At 38.3% G+C, this 22338-nt stretch overlaps 3 protein-coding genes and 1 long non-coding RNA gene across 13 annotated transcripts in view; 2 read left to right on the forward strand and 2 right to left on the reverse strand.

Annotated features, from left to right (window-relative positions):
* Window positions 1-149, reverse strand: part of HEATR5A (HEAT repeat containing 5A) — a 63013-nt gene extending 62864 nt beyond the window's left edge. For all 3 annotated transcript variants that reach the window (XM_021403796.1, XM_021403795.1, XM_021403792.1), the window contains exon 1: window positions 15-149. The gene's annotated coding sequence lies outside the window, so the exon portion shown is untranslated. The remainder of the gene's footprint in view (window positions 1-14) is intronic.
* On the forward strand, window positions 147-12394 carry LOC110402105. 2 transcript variants are annotated; one of them, XR_002440905.1, is made up of 3 exons: window positions 147-279; window positions 3025-3081; window positions 12194-12394. It is a non-coding gene; the product is annotated as an uncharacterized LOC110402105 (long non-coding RNA). The 2 variants fall into 2 exon arrangements; XR_002440906.1 differs by lacking the exon at window positions 12194-12394 and adding an exon at window positions 7783-9792.
* DTD2 (D-tyrosyl-tRNA deacylase 2 (putative)) lies at window positions 9991-17481 on the reverse strand. Its single transcript, XM_021403810.1, has 3 exons — window positions 17289-17481; window positions 12402-12471; window positions 9991-10342 (listed from the first exon to the last, which is right to left on the reverse strand). The coding sequence occupies exons 1-3, from the start codon at window positions 17394-17396 to the stop codon at window positions 10017-10019; spliced, it is 504 nt and encodes a 167-aa protein (XP_021259485.1). The 5' UTR covers window positions 17397-17481; the 3' UTR covers window positions 9991-10016.
* NUBPL (nucleotide binding protein like) overlaps window positions 17335-22338 on the forward strand; it is a 120388-nt gene continuing 115384 nt past the window's right edge. For 4 of the 7 annotated variants that reach the window (XR_002440902.1, XR_002440900.1, XR_002440896.1 and 1 more), the window contains exons 1-2: window positions 17373-17635; window positions 18108-18316. The gene's annotated coding sequence lies outside the window, so the exon portion shown is untranslated. Of the gene's footprint in view, window positions 17636-18107; window positions 18317-22338 lie in introns of all 7 variants that reach the window. The other 3 variants (XR_002440898.1, XR_002440901.1, XR_002440899.1) reach the window with 3 other exon arrangements.

A 22338-nucleotide genomic window follows, 5' to 3' on the forward strand; every position in this document is an offset into this window, starting at 1 on the left:
CCCGCCCGCGGTACCTGGCTGCAGGGCCGGCCGCGAGCCTCCCGCACCGCTCTGCGGGGCGCTGCTGGGCTCGGCTCCGCCCGCCCTTCTCCGGCGCGGAGGGGCGGGGGGGCCTGCGCCCGAACCGCTGCCGCCCGCCGGCGCGGGAGGGAGTTGCCGCTGTTCAGGGCTGTGCAATCGGGGCCGGAGCCATCGAGCGCCCGCTGCGGCCGGCCCGGGCCTTGGCGCTCTGGGACGGGAGCCGGGCGTGGGCGGGCGCCGCTAGCAGGAATCCCTGAGGTAAAACGGGCGTACACGGGTGGCGCTGCCGAGAGGATAAACCTCGCGGTGCCGGGAGCGGGGCTTTCCCCCGCGGACAGCGCCGAGCCGGCGCTCCCTGGGGCGGAGAGCTGGCAGCCGGCCTGGTGCCAGGGGAGCCAGCCAGCGGCCGGTTTGCTGGGGAGCGGCCTCCATCCTTGACAGTTGTCATAACTGAGTTCACTGGTTATGTGAGAATTTCTGCTGTGGGAACGTTCTGTTCTGAATTCTGTCTTCACAGCTGGAGGTCTGTCATACTGAAGGGTAAACATGTATCAGCCGTTTTTTAGTTTTAAAGGAGTCTTATTCCAGCTCTATAACTGATGGTCAACCATGTCAGGAGATATATACGTATAATCGCATTCCATCAGCCAACTAGGAGAGGAAATTAGCAGGCAAGCATGAGGTCTGGTTTTTGCTGGCAGCATTAGTTTGGTGATATTAAGATGTCCTGGTTTTAATCCTGCTACTTCAGCTGCCGTTATACAAAGCTGATGAAGAAAATAACACCTTCTGGAACTGAAGGCTGATTTTGACTGGATAACAGATCTTAAAGACAATCTTTTTTATTAGTGTTCCCATAGAGGAGCAGTGGTTTGGTTAGTCCATGGAGCGGGGAGCACAGGTTCCTTTCCACAAGCTGGGTTATTTGAACTGGTGCAAATCATTGTGGGGAGGGAATAATGCCTAAGATAAGTAAGCAAAATTGTGCCCAGCCCTTACATAAGCTTGTAACCTCATCCTCACATATGAAGGCTGCTCCAAAAGTAATGACTCCTATTTTATTATGGTGGCCCATGACGTCAGAGGCAGGTGTTGGTGGTATGGCAGTAAAGGCTGAAGCTTCCCTGCCAATATACTGTTAGATTTTATTGTCATGCGACAGAAGACAGTAGAGGGGCACTCTGACAAAATGGTGTCTGACACGGAAGTGTGTATGAGGAGAAGGTGTGGAATTGAATTCCCTTGTGCAGAAAAAATGGCACTTCATTGACACTTGCTGGATGTTTATGGAGACTAAACAGTAGATGTGAGCACAGTGAGAGTGGCGAGTTTCAGCAGTGGCGACAGTGGGTCAACTCCACTGGCACAGATTTTTAAGAGTGTGACATGCAGGCTCTTGTTCATGGCTGGCAAGAATGCACAGCTAATGGTGACTGTGTTGAAAAACAGTGTTTTGTAGCTGAGAATTTGCTATCACATTGTAGTCTTTGCAGCTGTTGTAGTCTCAGTGGAAATAATTAGGAGGCATTACTTTCAGAATGACCTAAGTATATATATATATCACTAAGGAATATTTGATAAAGTGTTCTCAGAGAACTGCCTGACTGTATTCGACAGATTTAAAAGTATCCGGCTGCATTGCCGTATATGGATGTTGGTTTCATTTTTACTGAATTGCTTGTTGTACAGAAACATGAGCACTGAGGCAGTGACCTTTTACCAGAAAGTTCTGCCAATATATGTGGTAATGAAGAATAATATATGAATGTCTCACATCTGAAAATGTTTCCATATTATATTTCACAGAAATCAACTCTACAAACTCCTGCTGGTATAAAGGTGTTATTTTTCATACTCCCTATATCAGAAATAATATATACTCTCCCTTTCCCCCCCCTCCTTGAAAAGAGTTATTTGCTCAGTTAACCTCCTTCTGATGAGCAAATGAGTTGCTGCTGCTCAACAGAGAGCAGTCTGCCACTCAACCTGTGAGAAAGGTCAAGCAAACTATTTGTATTCAAAGGCTGTTGGTGCTATAATGTGTTCAGTAATAAACTCCAGAAAAAAAAACAAAAGGTACTTTCTGACATTCTTGGGGTAGCAGAAAGACCTAGAAATACATGAGAAGGGCCAACTGTGTTTAGCTGATAAACAATAAAAATATTTAGAATAGTTTTTAGAAATTTATTGCTGTTATTACTGCTATTATTCACTCTGTTGTGGTGACATGCAGAGGACCCTCTCACAATTCAGGATCTCATAATACTAAATGTTACATAAGCATAGGGCAAGACCAAGCATCTCGAAGGGAGAAATACAGTGTTGCTCACTTCTTTCTAAGAATCCTTCCTCCTAGACCCCAATATACATGGTATCAGCTCTAAGTAATGGTGCTTTAATGCCAAACAGACACAAGTCAGTGGGAGTAATGAGGAACAGTGGTATGAGGTGCTACTTTCATCTCTGAGTACATGAGCTTTCAGACTGCTTTGTGCCAGCAGTGCTTTATGAGGATAAGAATCTCTATTTATTGGTTTTATAGCTAACCTTGATTCTTTAATATGATTTTCCCCTCCTAAATTGGTCAACAAGAGTGTTAACCATGCATTGATTCAAATTAGCATCTACTTCAGCAGTAATGCATGCCATTTTTATCTTTACCCATTTCAATCTGAAATAAAAAATACTGTTATGGATTTATAGTTTTCTGTTCTAAAATAGACAAAAATAGGATAATGAGATGTATTCAATGTGTATTAATTCAGTCCCCCATCTCTCCATTAGTACTGACTGATCTTCAACAAAAATTATTTAATAAAATAAGCAACTGGCAAATAATTGCAATGCACAAAGCTACTGATTAATCTTCTCATTAGTCTATTTTGGTAAAGTGGGTTGAATGATTTAGAGCATGAATTAGTTCTGCCGAACAAATTTCAGTTATAGTAAAATACCTCTTCAGTCACATATGCCTCTAAGCAAAACTTTTTTTCTTTCTTATAGCTTGATGACTCGACAGCAATAGAAAAGAATGCATTCCTCTGACTTCTGTGGGACCGTGTGAGTAAGAATCACAGGACTAGGAGCATAATTTAAAACAGATGAAATATCATCAAGCAGTTATATAGCAAACAGAACCTAATTACACTATATTTTAGAATCTTTGTAAGGAATGTCTTAGATTAATTTTAAGTATAAACATTTATTTTTTCTTTATTTTTTGCAATTAAATTTTACTGTCTAGCTACTTCAAGTACAGAGTCAGACTGTTAAGGTTTGATTCTGCAAACAGTTACACCATCAGCAGCAGGCAATTTACAATTGGATTTAATCTGAATAAAAGTAATCTGCTTATAAGCATTATAACATGTGCATTTCTAGAACTGCTGTAGCCTTCAGTATCCATGGTTGTAGTATTGCTTCCTCAGCTGAGATAGGAACTGTGCTAGTGCTTTTAATCCCGAAAGTGAAACACTTACTTCCCTCAAGTAAGGGCCTTCTAGAGGCAGGTAGAATCCAATACAGTTTAAGTGTGCCAGCTTTTGCAAAGTCTTAGTTATGAATCTTTGGTTGTTCCTCTGTGTTTTTTGTTTGTGGTGGTTGGTCTTGTTTGTTTGTTTTTACAGATTTAATATTTAAAGTGATATATAGTTTAATTTAATGCTTATATTCCCAGCGTAGTTGATTTTTGTACTAGCATAAAATACACAAAATCTGAATTCCTGTCAAGCAATTACAGAGTCCTGGTATTATTTTTAATCCTAAAATGTAAATAAAAGTAACATTCAGGTCTAGAAAACATTAGATACAGTTACCAAAATGGAAGTGTGAGATAAGGAAGACAAATATGTCCTGTCAAAACCATGACACATAGATCCCGAACCGTTCAACATGTGAATAAAAGATCAGTCTTCACTAGTAAAAATGAATAATGTACATTTTTAAGTACACTTTAAATACCTAAAGAATCCCAGATAAAGTATTGTGACAAGAATTAGCAGCACGATAGTGTATTCTAAATATGGTTTGCCAACTGATTATTAATGGCTCCCAGAACTCTTTTGCTGTTATTGTTAATCCAAAAACTGTGTTGCAATTTCATTTCTAAGGAAGCACATCTAAACAGTCTAACCTCTTCACTTACATTTTTAATGCATATTAATATAATAGGACATATATTGCATCACTTAAATAATACAATTAAAGTGAATAGAAAACAATCTTAAATTCACTGTAACAAGACACAAGTGAGTGAGTTAGAACAATGTGACAGGAAAATCATTTATCTGCATTTCCATGCTGTGTAGGCAATTCCTACTTTTGAAATAGTATAGAGTTATTTGTGGGATAGCAAGCAGTTTGCTGAGGTACTTAGTGTGCTCTGTGGACATTAGCTCAAAACACGTTAGTAAGGCAGAAGCTGAGGTACGTGGTAATGAAAGACAAACTTATGTAGCTTATGGAATATGGAAAGATGTAAGTGCATACTGCATTCCAAAATAAAATCAGGAACTGAGGTGTTTTTTTGCCTATAGTAAAAGAGGAGAAAAACAGTGTTTTTTAACATCTTTTTTTTTCTCCATTTTCGCTCTGTCTTATACACGGAAAAAGTGGAGCAGAAAATTGCTTTGCCCAAAGCCACACACTGGCAGTGGACAGTGCTGATTTAAATAGAAAATGTGCAACACAGTCATATTATTCAGGCTATTCTGACTGCTGTTTTGTTCTCTTGTCCACATATACCATTTACTTTTCAACTCCAGTTGCAAAGCACTACTAGTAGCAGAATTCTTCACGTTATATCGTACTGTATGGATCCCCAAATTCTGAGTTGCTTTCAAGGAACTTCAGGAGATTAAGAAGGAATAGCAGATACCAAATTCACAACATTGAGAGACATTCTCAAATTATAGGTGCTCATTTCCCAACAGAATCATTAAGGGGGCAGCTCTGATTTCTGTTCTTGGATTTTGACTCTCTTTTTTAATAGAAAGCAACAGCTTGTGCATCTGAGTCAATCCTCACTGTGCTGTGCAAAACACTGATAGAGTGATAGCCATTCTTTTACTGCACATACAATCTTAAGTAGCAGCACACTGAAAAAAGATGAAAACTCATTTATTAGATGAGAATTGAGAAACAAATAAATTACAAAATGTAGGCAGTCAGAATAGAGTTTGATGGCAGACTTTAGGTAACTAAGCTGTGGATTTCCTGAGAAGCACGCTAGCACTTTATCGCATACTTTCACTCCAGCTTCAGAAGAGAAGCAGAGAATGTTAAAGACTAAACCCAGAAGATAGTGGAAGCTTTAGAAGATTGATCTCTCTCTCCCCAAAGAAATCCTTTTTAAACCATAGGTGAGATTGAAGTTCATTAGATCATAAGTAACAGAACTCTCTTGTTCTCACGGTGCTAAACAGCAGTGGTTGCTTAGTCACAATAAAGAAATAAACTCTTGTTCAGCTTTTGTGGTAAACAAGATCAAACATCAGATTTCCATTGAAGGAGCCTGTGAAAAATACTGCAAAGTTGGCCTATCAAGGGGGTGCCATTTCAACATGGGAAAGCAACAGTCTGCAGTAAACTAGTAGTTACATGCAAAATCTGTGTGCGAAAAGAAACCCACCCCAAGTGCGGAGTCAAATAAAATTTATTATAACTGCAATCTGAGCTGTGTAATCAAAGAATTATTACTAGTTCAGATCTAATTATTGCAGAAAAAGGGAAAAAAAAAAAGGAAAATGAATAAATTTTATAGAAAGTTTCCATAACAATAGTGGTTCCTAAGGCTAATGGTTTCCAGCTTGTGGAGAGAGTACAGTGAACCATCAGCATCCAGAGTCCTGAGCTGCAGGACTGAGATGCTGGTGTTTATGGTTTCTTCTTTCTTCCCCTTTTCCTCTTTTTTAATTAACCTGGGGCTATTTTAACATGCCTTCAAATAAGGCTTTTGCCACCCATCACCCACCATAAGGCCATCTGCCTTATGAAATGGTGTTGGTTATGCTAACCATTTTGCCATTTGTCTGGAGCAGGGTCTACCAGCCACTGTTTTACACCTTGCTTTTCTTTATTGGCCTGCAACTACATATGGTGCATTTTATTTATATTAGATACTTAATCTTTATTGTTGTTTTTACCCCTAAACCAGTTTTGTCCAGCTCCTGGTCTGCATTTCTTTAATTGGACAGTTGTTTATAGTCTTGGGGTCTCCAGTGCCAGTCTGTGCTCCATCTCTTATCACCTCATGCCTGTATTCCCCTACACTGCAGCTAGTGTCTTCACTTCTTAAGGTCACTGCTGTCCTAACAGGCCTTTATTTGTCTATAATTTAACGTTACACTAGAGTCATAAATACATAATTCTAAATAGAATAGCTACTTACTAATAATAGCTACATAAAACTGTGGTTATACCATACAAAGCAAAAGTAAAACAAATAGCCATAGTCTCCTGCCATTAGAAAAATTGTTGTTACAGATAAATCAAATAAAACTAAGGCTCCAAGATCAGGGAAAGTTCAGGCAAAGGAAGTCTGATAAGACTCCAGCCAGAGGTCCCGTAAACTCAGGACAAAGCTTGTGGACTGCTAATAGCAATAGCAGTTCTGTTATTACCAGGATATATGGCATCATAGAGGCCCCAGTAAGAAATGGATTGCAAAAAACTCCATGAATTTAAGATGGCAATTGTACCAAACTCAGAGATTTTCAATAACTGTACTTTCAAATGTGGATGGACATCTCCACAGCCATTCTGTTCTTCAGAGCAGAGTTGATCAATTCAGGGACACGTGTTTAAGGCATTTAGGTAAAATGCTGAAGACTGCTCAAAGCAAAAGAAGGGTCTGTTTATTTTACTTTGGTGAAGACAAGCTTATTGTGGAATAGGTTTCAGAGGGAGTAAATATAGATGTTTATTACTTTGCAATTCTGGACCAATATTTTTATGTTGTGTACTGTACGTAACAATAGAGGTGAAGATTTACACAAAAGGCGTGGAAAGGAAGCTGACTCAAAAACAAACTATTGCATCTCTACTCATTAGTTTTATGAGAGCACAGTCCATAGTCCATGCACATTCATCTTATCCATACTGAGGGGTACGTTGCAAACAAGGTCATAAAAACCTGTCAGAACAGCTTCTGTGTGATGGTTGAATTGGAGGCCGCACTAGAATAGCATAATGATCACTCATTTCATAGTTTATTTCAAGGAAGTGTGGAATATTAAACATCGTAGAGAACTGATTCTGAGTATAGAACAGGATAGTTATTTGAGTTTTTGCCTAGTCATAGAATTAAAAACTAAAGCAATGCCATGTCATCTGTTTAGCGCATATATTCATGTCAGAAAGTAGCGAGCATTTTGCTTAAAAAATAATTGTAATCAATTTCTTCATCAGTATGGTCCATCACGTTATTCAGAAATAGCTTCTTTTAGTAAATGGATCGTGAATCAATAGTAGACATAAATAAAGGAGTACAAAGGGCACATCATTCAACAAGCTGCCAATTGCTGTGGCAGAAGATGGCAGAAATCAGTATCCCAGGACAGATACAATAAATCAGGAACTGGCAGATAATACACAAAGATGCCACCTTTTAACAGAAACTCAACATTTCTCTCATCTCCTAAGAGCTACTGAAATACAGAAATATTTATATACTTTACATGAGACTTCAGTTCAAGATGGAGTTTGGTCTGAAGTCTGTTTTTCACTAAATATTTTCAAGCTCATTCCTCTTTGGGTTTGCAGAGTTCTTCAAATATAGAGAATGAATTGTCAGGCTGCTAAAGATCTTTCTGGAGCCAGAAAAAAAAACGTTGTTCTGCAGACTTTGTATTTTTCTTCAAAGGATCAATTCTTGAGAGAAACTCTATAACTGCAATTCCTGTATGGTCAGTGAAAGTGGTGTTACTCAGCACTTTTTAGGATTTGGCCCACAGCAGGAGGAGAAATAAAAACAGATTTCTCAAGCAGACAAATCATAAAAAAATTGTATTAGTTATTCATAGCCGGACAATCTTATTTAAATGTCCCTAAAAAGAAAACAACTCATGACTCATATTCTGTTAATTATTAATAAATAAATATCTAGTTTGGGATCTAGCTAATATTTCTAGGCCATTTATGTGAGTAGATATGTTCAATTGTGAGAATCCCAATTGTCAGGAATTCAACATTCTTAAGTATTTCATAATTATTAACTGTATATTATGTTAGTGTGAAAAATACTACTACTCTCTTATCAAAACTATGAGCTTTGTACCTAAAGAATGTGATTCTCATTGTATAGTTTGAGCTTGTAAAGTATACGTCGTTATGTTCTATTAAAAATAAAGTTAAGCATAGAATATTTGTAAATAATCACAATTTAAGATTGCACGAGCTGGCATGCACACTAAGCATGAGGTTTTACATCTTTTCCAGAATAATTTATCTTTTTAAAATTGAATTCTGGATAATTACTGAAAACCATATAATTGTCTAATTTCACTCTAAAACCTTTTAAATTACCGACTTCAAAAACTATGATGCAGCAGCAAAGGAGAAACTCGACTCAGGTTGAATCAGTTTTCAATTTGCCACATTGTAACGTTCTGTTCTCACTGCCTTAGAACACAGATTTTCCCATTGTATCTCCTTAATGCTGTCCGTTAAGTAATGTTTATCATAGTACTGCATAGGGGGTCAGCTGGAACTGAGACTCCAAATGTGCTAACACTGTGAATATAAGAAATAAAAACTAGTCTCTGTTTCAGATCCAGTAGATAAAAAAGTGAAAGGAAATAATGCAGGCAGGGAAAACAATGAGACTGCGGTATACATTGTACAATTTCTGTTTTGTCTGCATTTTAGTATTCTAGTCCTTTTCCTGAGGCCCTATTAGGAAAGAATTGAATAGACAACAAAACAAAGGTAACAAGGACATAGAACAAGTTATAGCAAGCAGCTCATCAAAACACATCTGAGGACATTCTGAGTACAAACTTCCACAAAGCAATACAGTGGTACTGCCTTTACTTTAGTTTGTCGATGCGTCTCACTATTTCTTCACACAATGCCTGTGTAGGTTATGTTCAGTCCTAGTACTGCCTAGAAGTCCTACCTCTACACATGAGGAGAGAGGCCTTTGTTATTTAGCAGCCACCAACTGAGGGGCTAAAAATTCAGTGAATTTTTGCTTTCAGTATCTTTGTGAGCTAGATAGCATTTAATACATGGAAAACAGAAAGACAATAACTAAGTGTCTGACCCAAGAAATCAGGTAAAAAAATAATTACGTCTACAGCATTCCTCCAGGCTCTCTTAGTGGTGCCCAGAGACAGGACAAAGGGTAATGGGCACAAACTGGAACACAAGAAGTTCCATGTGAATATGAGAAAAAAACCTTCTTAACTTTGAGGGTGACAGAGCACTGGAACACGCTGCCCAGAGAGGTTGTGGAGTCTTCTTGTCAGGAGATATTCAAAACCCACCTGCGTGCTTTCCTGTGCAACCTACTCTAGGGAGCCTGCTTTAGCAAGGAGATAAGACTACATGATCTTCACAGGACTCTTCCAACCCCGATGATTCTGTGATTCTTTCTTTTTAATCCATAATCTTTGCTTTCTCAAGTGTACTTTACTACAACTAATGTATGTAATACTTTTGTAATTATTTTGAAGTAACAAACGTATGCATTACCCTACTACTAAAATTCTGGCAAAAAAAAAAAAACATCCAAATGAGACATTATAAATGGATCAATCTCAATTATTTTAAGCATACTTAAGTACTTCAGATGAATATGTACATGAAATGCATGCTTATTATTGCAAAGTACTCTAAGGCATTCTTCTATTTAATTAGATTAATAACACCAGCACAGATGAGTGCATGTCCTTCTTATATTGTTGTTCCCAAATCCTTTAAATATATTAATGCTTAGAAAACAAAAAAAGACAATAGTTACAGCCAGTATTGTATCTGTGATAGTATTTATTTTTTCAGAATTCAACCAGATGAGTGTAAGGTCCATTTGTATCCAGTTTTAACACCTGTCTGTTTCCATATGTGCCATGCTTAACAAGAACACCTGCTTCCATGCATTTGGCATTTGCAGCCAGTTCCTTTTCACACAAAGTCACAAACTGAGAATAAAGTTCCATTCCTTTTTCTTTTTCAATGTTTGCATGATACTGCATCTTTCTTCCCTTCAGTTTACCACCCAGCGTAGCTTGTGGTATGATGAGCACATTGCCTGGTAAATCAAGGACAGATACGTACTCCCCATTTTCATCTTCACTTAATTTAACATTCAACAGAACGTTGACTGCAAATAAAATAAAAATTAGTGTAACTAAAGTAAGTCAAACAGGACCTAATACAACATCATAAAACAAGGTTCAAGATTCTACAAGATATTCCAACATAGGACAAGCTACTCAAGTAAAAGAAGCTGACAGTTAGTAAAACAAAGCATGGACAGTCAATAAATACTATTAACCAGTTAAGATGTCAGAGTATTGTGAAAAATGTGAAGGATATTTATATCAATATAGAATGTCTAAATAAAGAGTTATTGTGGGTGGGACAATGGTCGGCTCGTTGAAATCCTGCAGTTTATTTTAGTTGGAGCTCCCCAAAGGAACCCAGGATCTAATTAGTGACCCTAAAGTTATTACCTGATACTCAGGCAACATTTACACAAGAGTACGCATTGTATGAGATAAGACCATCTTTGATACACTTGGAGACATTTCTGTCCTGACTTTCTTTTCATTTTAGTTGGAGTAGTTGGCAGCAGTATCCAACACTGAACTGATCCTGCTGAAGCCCTAGGCTCAGCAGTTTGGTCTCACACAGAGTGAGCACCCTTCAGTCTTCCACTTAAAGACATGCAGGTGTCAGCCTTTTGAGAGAGAAGGCAGCAGGTCAGAGATGTAATTTGGTCCATTAAATGCAATGTGTATACTTGCAAATAGAATTGTTGTGTTTGATAACATTACATTTTCTAATGTTTCTATAACAATCAAATCCTTCCCCCAAAATTTCCTCCAACTCTTTAAAAGCTGTGAGAATACTAGTCATCTCTCTAAACCCATGAAAAAAAAAAAACAGACTAATTTAAACAGTTTCAAAACATATTAAGAAAAAAAAATCCATAAAACAGACACTTAGACAGATGGCAGTGGATAAATCTCCTAATAGTAAACAGAACTTTCTTTTTCTGGCCTGTTTCAGCTTTCACAAAGCTGAAAAGGTGATTATTCTCAAGTATCATAAAATTCTCACAAGCGCAAAATCAATTTTCGTATCATGCTGTTTTAAATACACCCAAAGATTGCAACTTAGTTTAGCATCACAGAAAGACCGTGCCCTTGAAGACCAAGAGCTGTTCTCAGCATTTTCAATACCACCTGTGCTTGCACATTGCTAGGTCTTTCTGCTGGTCCCAGCATGGATCTTGATATAGACTACTGTTACATGACCTTTTGTGAAACTACTAATATCAGCAAGCCACAGAAATGGGGCATTTTTATGTGGAACACACATCATCACTGAATTCCCCAAGTGATCCAGTGCTAGTGAATGATGAAGAGAGGCAGAAGAAATTAAATAAAAGTAAAAAAACAACAACAACAACAAAACAAAACAAAGCAAGCAGCCAACGAATGAAACAATAACAACCACCACCACCACACACACACACACAAAAAAACCCCACAAAAAATGAAAAACTAGCTAAAACTACACTGGAAGAAGGCAGACAGAAATCACTAGTGTTTGACCTTATTCACAGCATCAGTTCCACTAGAATGTAAATGTTAAAAATGCATGCGGAGAAGAGTGAATGAACTACAGATATTTCTGTTATCACTTCTGATCCAGAAAGACTAACAATATGTAGTATGAGATGTGAAGAACACTGGTTACTTATCCACCCATCTCCCTCTACTGGCTACAGTTTTAAATATTCAGCACATACAGGGAAATCAAAATTAAAATACCTCTTAAACGAAGCCATGAATTATTTGAAAACCATCTTCTCTAAGTTCAATTCTGTCCTAGACTGAAGATGTTGCTTGATACTTGTAATATGTCCATTAGTAGGTGCAGCACTTTCTCTGTTTGCTAGAGTGTTTTCATCATGAACATTCAGTGTAAATTGATTTTCTAACAGGTTAATCATGAACAGACAGAGTAAGAGATATGGACAGCTGTCAAATGAAACATAACCAACCAAGCTGTTCTTTCAGCCAGCTGACTGATTTGGAATGATGCTATTTGATGGCTTTTTGACTTCTAGTCTAAATGGTTGCCGCCTTCTCTGCTGCTACCACTTAATTCTTTTTGAAACAATACAAGAATTCATAAGGATTATATCATACCAATTTTTGGAACAAGATCCTCATCAGCACCTTTGAAGAAGCATATGTAGATAACAAGTCCTCTCTGGATCTACAAAAGATTACAGAAAACGGTATCAATCTTTCTCATTGTCCACCATGCAGGTTTATCATTAAAATTGGTACAGAAAATGACAAAACTACAATAATTAAATTCCCAAGATTAGTCTTACTTATTTCCTATAGCTTCAGACTTCAAATTTACAGGCTTATGAAAGTTTATGAGATACAAACTGATTACCTGCACAATGCTGCTACATGCAATTAAGTGAATTTGTTAGCTGCATGTGAAGCCACATTTAGTTGTAATACACCATTTACAGTATTACTATTATTATAGATAAAATAATTTACAGTGTGAATTATGGCTTTATTTACAATTATAAAATATGTCAAATACCATGGGACTTGCCAGTGAACTGAATTATATTTTCATGTTGAAAATAAACTGGTAAAGGATAATTCTAACAAAGCAGTTTGTTGATTGTATGTTTAAATATGATGACCAATTTAAATATGATGACCAACAATTATGAAGTTGTTCAGAATAATATAAAGTTATCAAAAATATCCATCAGTTCAGGTGAAATCTTTTTGATAAAATGGAACTTCTCCCTTGATTTGTATAGGGCAAAGGATATGCCCACTTCTTTAGCAATCTAGGAGACTACTTGAAAGAACTGTTTGAGGAAAGGATTAGGTCTGTACTAACAAGAAAGCATAAAGCAATTCCTTTGTAACTTTTTTTTCTCTCTGGTTTAGTTCAAAGAATACATGTGCAACAACCAGTGCTTTGTTAAGACAATAAAGCTATTTGGCTACGCAATGAACAGGAATGCTGTTTCATGTTCAAGTGTAAGTGAATGTAACAGAAGGCATACACAGCTTGACAATAACAACAAATCCTACCCTCTCACCACTGTTTAGTCAAGAATAATTATCCTTACATTCCTCTTTGAAGGAAAATTAATGTCAGCTCAGAGAAACTAAGAAATACTACCTAAGAGATGCTAACTAGATTGGGGCAGGAAGGATTCATTACTTTCAATGTTATCAAAACAAAAGGATAATAAATATGAATCATTTCTTAAAATAAACAACAACAACAAAAAACCAAAACCACAAACCTTTATCTTTTTCTTTCTTTTTTTTACTCACCCCCCTTTTCTTTAAAAGATAGAGATTTTTGGTAAAGAAAACAACTATACACGTGAGATTTCATCCTATCGCTATTGTGGAACAAAATGCTCAAGGCAATGACTAAGGAGAGCTATACCTTCTTAACTATTTTTCTAGTTACTGATTTCTGGAAAAGGAGAGTGCTCTTTGTAGCCAAAATGTCACATGCTGAGATTCTTTCAAAAGCTGTAAACAGCACCTTTCAAAACTCATTTTGACCACTGCAGAATATTATGCAGGTTCCCATTCCCAAATGATTGCCATATTTCATAAATACTGCAATAAATTTGATGTCCTGAACCTTAAATGGCATTTCAAATTCTCTATTCAAATGACAGAGAGAAATAAAGGCTGCCAAAGGATAGACAGTCTTTCACGTTTAGCTAAATATTAGTTCCAGAACCAGACTAGCATCAGGATGTTAATAAAGAATAATAATGCATGCATGCTTATTAATAAAAAATTACCGATGAAGTAGGTCAAATACATTTACATTGTATATATGTGAACACTAAATTAGAAATAAATGATTATGCTATATTGCACACCTCGCAGATGATTACTCCAATCCTGAGACTGCTGAAAGTTTTTGTACATTTTCACACATGGAAGTAACAATATTCTGCAGGAAGCTCATTTAAAAATACAAAAAGGCAAATAAAGTAACATTTAGGACTCTAAGGCCTGATACCTAAAAATGTTCATTATTAACTATTGGATTAACTAACATTATTTTTCAGCCTCTCTCATGATTCGATGTTTAATTTTGAATACACTTTTTCATCACAAAATTAGATATATATTGGTTTCAGTGTTTCACAGCAATTAAATTTGAAATTAAATGAAAAAATCTGAATTCGGAGGCAAGTTAATGCTGTGAGAGGATGCTTCTATTTACATTATATGTTTATTATCTTCTACAATGCCTAGAAAACATGTTATGGATGAGAACTATCCAGTGTTCACAAGTTGAAACAGTTTCAACTGTGATTGAGAACTATATTTGAACACTTATTTACAACATGTTAAATCATAGGTTTCAACCTATTATGTATTACAATTTTTTAAAATTATTTTTTAATTTTCTTAACCGTGTGGAAGACTTAAAACTGAATTTAAGCAGCTAATCTAATAGTAATGCACATCAGTCCTCAAGTCTTACACTGGTACTCCAGGCGTCCTAGCTCTTCAGAGCTACATTTAACCCAGGAAACGTCAAGCAAAATAACACAAATAAGAAAGTTACAAATGCAACATGCTGACAAGCAAACAGTCACTGGAAAGAACTTACATAGTGACAGGCAGGCAGCTGTGCTGTGTGGATTTGCTGTTATCAGTAAAATGTCTACATAAATAAAGCAGCAAAACAAGTTACTCTGCAACACTGGCTTTAATAAAAATAGTAAAGCTGTCCTAAGTAATCATCAGAGTAGGCAACCTGCTTCACAGAGGGCTGAAGTACCCAGTCCCTCAGGCCACGCAGCCAGCCTTAGCTCCTCTGCAGGATAAACAACTAAGACCTCTTCCCACCCTCTTTACAAAATATATTCATCTGAACTATGCAGGATTTCATTAGCAAAACCTAAACGTATTCTGCAAAATGTTATGTCAGCATGTTTTTTCTGAAAAATGTAATGCAACTGATAATGAAAACAGAGATGCTTTGTAATCCATAGGAAGCAAATTTGTGGAACTAACTTATATGAAGTATTCTTTGACATCTTTATTCGGGCTCACTGAACAGTGAGAAATGTTATTCATATTTCACCCATTCTGCTGCATCAAAGAGAGATTCCATAATCTACCATGGGTCACAGAACAACCTGTACCGGGTATTTTTTACCACTTTTGGTATCTTAAACAGAAGATAAATCAAGGGAAATAAGGAATGGGAGAAACAGTTTTCACTGCATTAAATGTAGGTACTTACACTTTTTAGATGATTGTTTTTACATTTCTTTTCTCCTATAGTTTGAAATACCCAATCTCATCATATTTTCCACTTGATTTAAACGGAATTCCTTTCTTTCCTCCAAAGGATTTTGCACGCATATAAACTTTTAATGGATCTTATTTCACCAACATTTCTGCATATACAAGACCTAGTAATCCTCAGAAGGTCATAAAGGTACAATTGTGAAAACATAATGAAGAGTGGTGACTCATGTATAAAGTACACTTCCAGCCTTTTTTCTGATAAAGAACATCTACTCGGAGTTCCCAGTACCTGCAAGGGTCTCTTAAAGCTCAGAAGCTATTCAAAGCCACCTACATAATGCACTATTTATGGCTCACTAGAAGTTTCTCAAGGTGAGGACCTACTTTTTAGCTGTTACAGGTCACTATGCACACACTGGTTTACATAAATAATACCTTATAAGGCCTATATTGCTTTATTTTTCATTAGTACATTTATATGGAGTAGCATTATCCTACAAGAAAGCATCAGAAGCAATGATGCCTTTTAATGACCTCTAATGAAAGCCATTAAAGACTAAAGAAACCATGAAATTTCTACAGTTCTTTGCTGTAGGGTAACTAGCTCTTGTTACAACAGATTTCTCTTTACAAGCCCAGATATCCAGGAAATATTTGTAAGGACCAGTGAAGTTTCACGTCTGAAAAATACCTGCTGCTCGCATTGGACAAACCTCATACAGATTCCCTCAGTGTTATCTACTACCTTCCCACCAATTTTGGTTAAGATATTTAAATCTTCAAGTAAGAGAGTTAAACAGCATAACTACCTTTTACATATCATGCACCAATCTGGTGCATGATATGTAAAAACCAAAACACATGCCTCTGTTTGGATAATTTAAAAGACAGCCAGCACTTGTGGCACCCCTGTGAAAGTGTATTTAGGAAAGGACAGAAAGCCCCAGAAAAGGAACCTGGACGTGCAAGAGGTAGGTGAACATGGAAGGAGTAGGAGCTATGCCATGGAGGAGCTGCCATTCTCCTACATGGCCTGTAGCCTGGCAGAGCCTGCTCTGGTGGGCAGGAAAAGGGCGAGGAGGAGCAGCAGGAGATATGTGGTGTGTGGATCACAGCCTCCCGTGCTCCAGTCCCTCAGCGAGCAGTGGCAGTGTGACCTGCACTGACCGCACAGGGGTAGGGGAACACTTGAGAGTGCAGATCACAGCAGGTGCCAGAAGCTCAGCCTGCCAGAGGAAGAGGACTGTCTTCCCCATGCATCTAGATATTTTCTTCCTTCCAATACCCAAATTGCTAAGTAGATATTTGTTAATTGGCAATGAATTAACACAAATTCTCCAGGTGAACGCTGTTTTGCCCGTGACAGTAACTGGCAGTGATCTCCCTCTGTTTTGACCCGCTGCTTCTCCCGCTCCCCGCGCCGGGAGGGGCAGCAGCTGTGTGCCTATGTGCCCATCGCCTAGGACAGCTGAAAACACTAATGAAAACTCTCAAAGAATGAATGTAAGCGGGAACCAATTATAGATTTTGGAGTCGCTAAAAGGCAGATCTCCTGAAGTCTCATGGCAGTTACCACGAGGATCACATATCGGTCTGCCTGAGTGCTGTAAGAACCAGAGGTGCCGTCCCTCTGTTGCGCCCTCCACAAAGCCGGGTGGGCCACAGTGAGGCAGCCCCGCGCCCCCAGCCCCACCCCACCCCCAGGGGAAGGGGCGAGACCGCGCCGAGCGGGGCGGCCACGCTGGGCGTTACCTCCTCCCACTCGGCTTCCGCCCCGCGCTCGGGCGGTTTCACCTGTAGCCGGGCGAATAGGCACTGCTGCAGCAGGGCCCGAGCCAACACCGGCCGTACCGCCGCCATGGGGCGGAGGGCACACGGGAGGCGGCGGCGAGCGGCGTGAGAGCTGGCGTAGAGCTTGGGCGGGGCGGCGGCGGGGTCACGGTGCAGTGCGCGTTGTTTTTCCGGGTCAGCAGGGCCTGTGCCTGCAGTAAGGCTTTCGCGGGTCTCGGTTGAGGCGTTGTGAGGCGCAGCGCCTGACTACCCGCTCATTGGCGTGCGAGAGGACCTGCGGTCCGTCAGCGGTCTCTGAGGAGAGACAGGTAGCCACGTACAGAGGCTGTAGCGTCAGAAAAGAAAGTGTTTTAACAGCTCATATTTTAAAAGCCCTACTGCTGCCTGGAAGCTGGTGGGTTGGTTGGCTTGTTTGGATGAGAAAAATGCTGCTTAGCTTCTTTTCTAGTGGGGTGGTGTAAGCTGCTGTGGAATAGCGTGCCGTGTGGCTCCTGCATGAAAACTAAAGGCCAACACTGAGCAGTGGAAGTACTGCTCGTTGCTGCTTTACAAAGCAGTGAGCTTGGATTCAGCTTACTGAGGTTCCACGTCAGAGGGTTTTTTCTCAGTAACCTTTTTTGGAAGCAGAGAGAAAAACAAATAACACAGTTAAACAAAGGGGATTTGTATAGCTAGAGATCAGATTTAAGGTCTGAAGAAAAGTGCATCACTCTGAAATGAGCATCCATAGCTAACGAGAAAAGTTAAAGTTTTGCAGTTGCTGCTTCTGTTATTTCTTAGGTTTCTGCCTCCATGTCCCAACTCACTGAGTAGATGACTTCTCCCCTCCTCCTCTTGCGAGTTCTGGCAGACAAGTTGGGATTGGCTCTAGCAAAGGTAGCACGGGCTGCTGCGGAACTCAGCTCGTCAGATCTCATATGAAGACCTAAGATTTCATTTTCAAAACCACATTAAAAAAAAAATAATATCAAGTGATACAGATCAGCATGGTAAGAAACTAAACTTTATTACCTGACCACAGTCATCAAACAAGTTTACTGCAGTTAACTGTTGCACAGCAAGGGGCAATATGCTCTCATTAATAGCCATTGTTACACATAGGTTGTATTAAATTAGGCTCTTTTGCATTGGTGTTCTGTGAGGTTGCTCTTTCTAAAGCAGACCTTTATAAAAATGATGAAATAACACTAGGTGGTTAGTGCATAAGCTGGCTCAATTCTATTAGCTGTAGGGTGTTGTTAAGTATGAGCTATTTTTATTTAAGTTCAGTTAATTTTACTTAAAATACTTCTGTTCATTTATTCTGAAGCTCTATCCCCAGACTCATTAAGAAGAGCTTAATGAGGTAGAAATCCATTTAAAATGAGTTTCTTCATATATATTTGTGATAGAAATTTATTGTTAATGAAAATGGATATTAGTACAGCCTCTGAGCAAATTATGTAAGTAGAATATAAATGGATACCAATATGTATGGCTATTAGTTAATCTTTGTTGTGATACCATTATTTACACCAGAATTTGATGCAGAGCACTTACTCATATGCAAGTTTAAAAACATATGGCATATGGCTGTGAGCCAGTACACAGAACAATTAGTACAGGATCATTATTTGTGTAGTTCTTGATGTGGTTATGTTGTATTTCCCTTGGGAAAACAAATGTATGTTGTTGTAGCACATACTCCATTTCTTGAGTTTTATTGGGCCACAGTAAGGTGAAGGATCTCTTTTGTAAGCCAATGAATGTTTGGCTAAGTTTTAGCCATTTGAATTTGTGGTTGTTTCTTTTGTTTTGTTTTTCTATAGGAGAGAACCTTTAGATATCTAAGGAATATATTCATATATAAAATGCATCGATATTTTTAACAGTTATTATATTAAAGGTGTTTTTCTACGTGCTTTGGATTTTATAGAAGTCCCAGAGTATTTATTGTATCCTCTCTGCTTCTTGACCCTGCAACAAAGAGTTGGTATTTGGAGGCTGACTGTATTCAGAAGATTCTTTTTGTTATTTTCACATCAGTTCTCTTTAAGAGGCACAGATGGCAGCATGAACCACTTCTCACGAACATAAGTGTACATGCATTTTTCCTTATCCTTAGTTTGAATGGTCATGTATATTTCATGTGCCTTTAATGGAGTGTCCCCTTCTGTGGAGAGGGGTGGGTGCTGGGGCTCTGCCTCTGCTGGTACTCAGGTTTCTCTTGTTTATCAGAGAATGAAATGGTCTTTCAGGACCAAAATGATCTCAGATTGTCTTGAAGCCTTCCCTAGGGATGATTTTTTTTTGTTAGCAGTAACTTTGGTGTTGTATGTAACTGGGCAGGGGCCATAGTTGACTGTAATATTGAAGGGACAAGATGCATCTTAGAAGTTATTCCCCTGTGTGTGGTGTTTGAAACACTGATCTAAGGTTTTTCAAGCAGCCGTCACATCAACAAAGTGCCTCCAGGGTAGTGTCATCTGTCTTGAAGAGAAACAATACAAAGCTGCAGCTTAGCACTTAGATAGCAAGGATACAAAATAGGTTGATATAATAGGTTATATATTGGTAGAATTGCCTCTTGCAGGACAGATGTAGCTGAAGGGATATAGAGTGTTGAGGGAAGAATTATATTTAAACATTACATTTTCTGTATTGTCCAGTATGGAACTCTCTCTTCCCATGTGTACAGAGGGGAAAAAAAATAAAAGTAGGAAAACTAGCAGATCCTGTATAGAGAAAGAGTGTTTACTTAAATCACTTGAAAACATTTAGTAAGCAATCACAGGTGGGCACCACTACTGCCTGGAATGCTATGACAGAGCTGATGGACTCTGCTGTGACAGCTGGTACAGGTTCCTGCCAGGAAGCTCTTCCATCATCAGAGATGACCAGGAAAATGGAATATGCTGCAATTAAATGGCAGATCTTCATCACATGAGATATGAAGTATTTTGTGTTATTTTCTGTAAAATTGTTTAATTTGTAAAGCACATTTTTAATTGACCATTCTGAAACAGCAAATCAATCCCTCTGAGAAGGAACAAAAAAAAATATAAATCTTTAGTTTGAGAGGGTTAAAGTGGCATGATAACACAGAATGAAAAGGGATTGTTTTGTTGTTTTTAAAATCATGTTTACAGTCTTCTGAGCTGAGTCAAGTTGCTTTCTGTTCTTTCTCCTTTGCGTCTGGTTTATTTATTTTGTTTATGGTTTTAAGTTGTCTAGCCTACTTAGGTTATCCATGAGGAGGTATCTGACTACGTTTTGTGAAGTGTTGTTGGTTTTTTGGTAACCTGTTTCTCATTCTAGTTCAATTAAGATTTTTTCTTTTTTCAACAGCTTCAGAATTTCTAGGTTAATACTGAATTAATGCATTTAGCTGAAAGAGAAAAGACACTGCTGAAAAGGAGCGAGGAATAGAGGAATAGGTATTGTAGTTCAAGTCATCCCACTGCTTAAGTAACAGATACATTACAGTGACTGTATTTAGTCATTGTATTTAGTCATCACACCGTAATTTGTCTCATATTCAAATCACTGTCAGGACATTAAGGTCGAGAATATGTCTCCCTTCCAAAACAGAGGTATTTAAAAGTGCATGAAAAGAGCATGAAGAATTTCCTTACCACTTGTCAAGTAGCAGAAACCATGTGGAATAAGTCTTTTCACTTGAACATCTGAAGTATTGCACAATGCTGGTGTAAAAAGCTAGCAGAAGTAGCTCTTTGGGAGAAGATGTGAGATGAAGACTGTCATCAACTCTACCTCACAGGCTGCCAGATCTTTTTAGCCTCTAAAAGAAGCATGGCCAAGTTCTGAGGGAAGATGGTTGAGGGGAAGACTGTGATTTTATTTTTTTTATCCTTTTGGTTTGCTCCACAGCTTTGAGGAAGGTCATGGTTTCTTTAGCCCATGTTGTAGTCTCAGAGTTGGGTTCACTTCTTCAGCTTTTACAGCAGTGCTAATCTAATGTTCCCAAATATGTCAGAATTATTTCCAGTTGACTTTGTGTTTATGTGGGAAAATGAAGTAGACCACTATTGAAATTGATTAGTGTTATGTTATTTTCTTATACAACAGATACTGAAATGTGCTAGATAATAAAAAAAAACTAATCAATCAAAATAACAGATTCATTGTGAAGGATGTGTTGAGTGCAGTTACAGCTTTTTCTAAGTGAGAACTAGAAATTTGGCTGTATTGGAAATGGGTAGCTAGATAAAGGCATGTGATCTGCTTGCCTACCATGATTGCCTTAAAGAAGCAGGAACACTGTTAATTATGGTTTCTTTCTCTACAAGTTCCAAGCATGTTGATCTGTTTGTGACATCTAACAGCTGTACTGTTCCCTGCTTGAGTGTCTACTGCACCAATCATTTGTCTTTACACGACTGACAGATGTTAATTTTAAAATAAATTCTGTTGATTCCACTGGAGCAGGATACAGAGCAGTAACGGTAACCTACTTAGGGTATGTACCATAGGGTCTAATTATAACACTTTATACTGGTTAGAAGCAGTGCAGTATTCTTTTAATACTAGAGAGGTGTGCCTTTTGGAAATTAATCCAATTTCTTTCATTTTCAGTGAGAAAATGTGGTAGTTCAAGGACACTTCTATAGACAAAAAATGCATGAGCATCTTCTAGGTGCTGGAACTTTAATTTTCCATGTTTTCAATAGATGCTATATGCAGAGATCTCAGAGCGTTGGCATAAAGCCACATGTTATTACTAAAAAATGTACACGAATTGAGATACTGCTCTTTCCATTCCTTTGACACACACCATGAAAGGTCATTTATTGTTCTCTTTGTACCCGAAGGCCACCTTGCCTCTAGTCACTGTTGAGTGTGCAGGAATAATCAGGCTGCATGTCTTTTTTTTTTTTGCATTTATATAGATAGCTTTCAAATGATACTCTTACTACAGCTTCAGGCCAAAAGTTTTCTCCTTTAGCCACATCTCCTGTCATTTTTTTTTTTTTCTCAGGCATACTGACCTTAGCAAGTCAGGAAGGCATGA

This window comes from Numida meleagris, chromosome 6, assembly GCF_002078875.1.
Source record: "Numida meleagris isolate 19003 breed g44 Domestic line chromosome 6, NumMel1.0, whole genome shotgun sequence".
Classification (NCBI taxonomy): Eukaryota; Metazoa; Chordata; class Aves; order Galliformes; family Numididae; genus Numida; species Numida meleagris.

Excerpts from the sequence above, each read along its gene's own strand:
- DTD2 (XM_021403810.1), bottom strand. The coding sequence starts at position 17,396 with ATGGCGGCGGTACGGCCGGTGTTGGCTCGGGCCCTGCTGCAGCAGTGC. Across the intron at positions 12,472-17,288 it reads CGGAAGCCGAGTGGGAGGAG|ATCCAGAGAGGACTTGTTAT; the intron begins GTAACGCCCAGC and ends AATCTTTTGTAG. Across the intron at positions 10,343-12,401 it reads GGATCTTGTTCCAAAAATTG|TCAACGTTCTGTTGAATGTT; the intron begins GTATGATATAAT and ends TTTTATTTGCAG.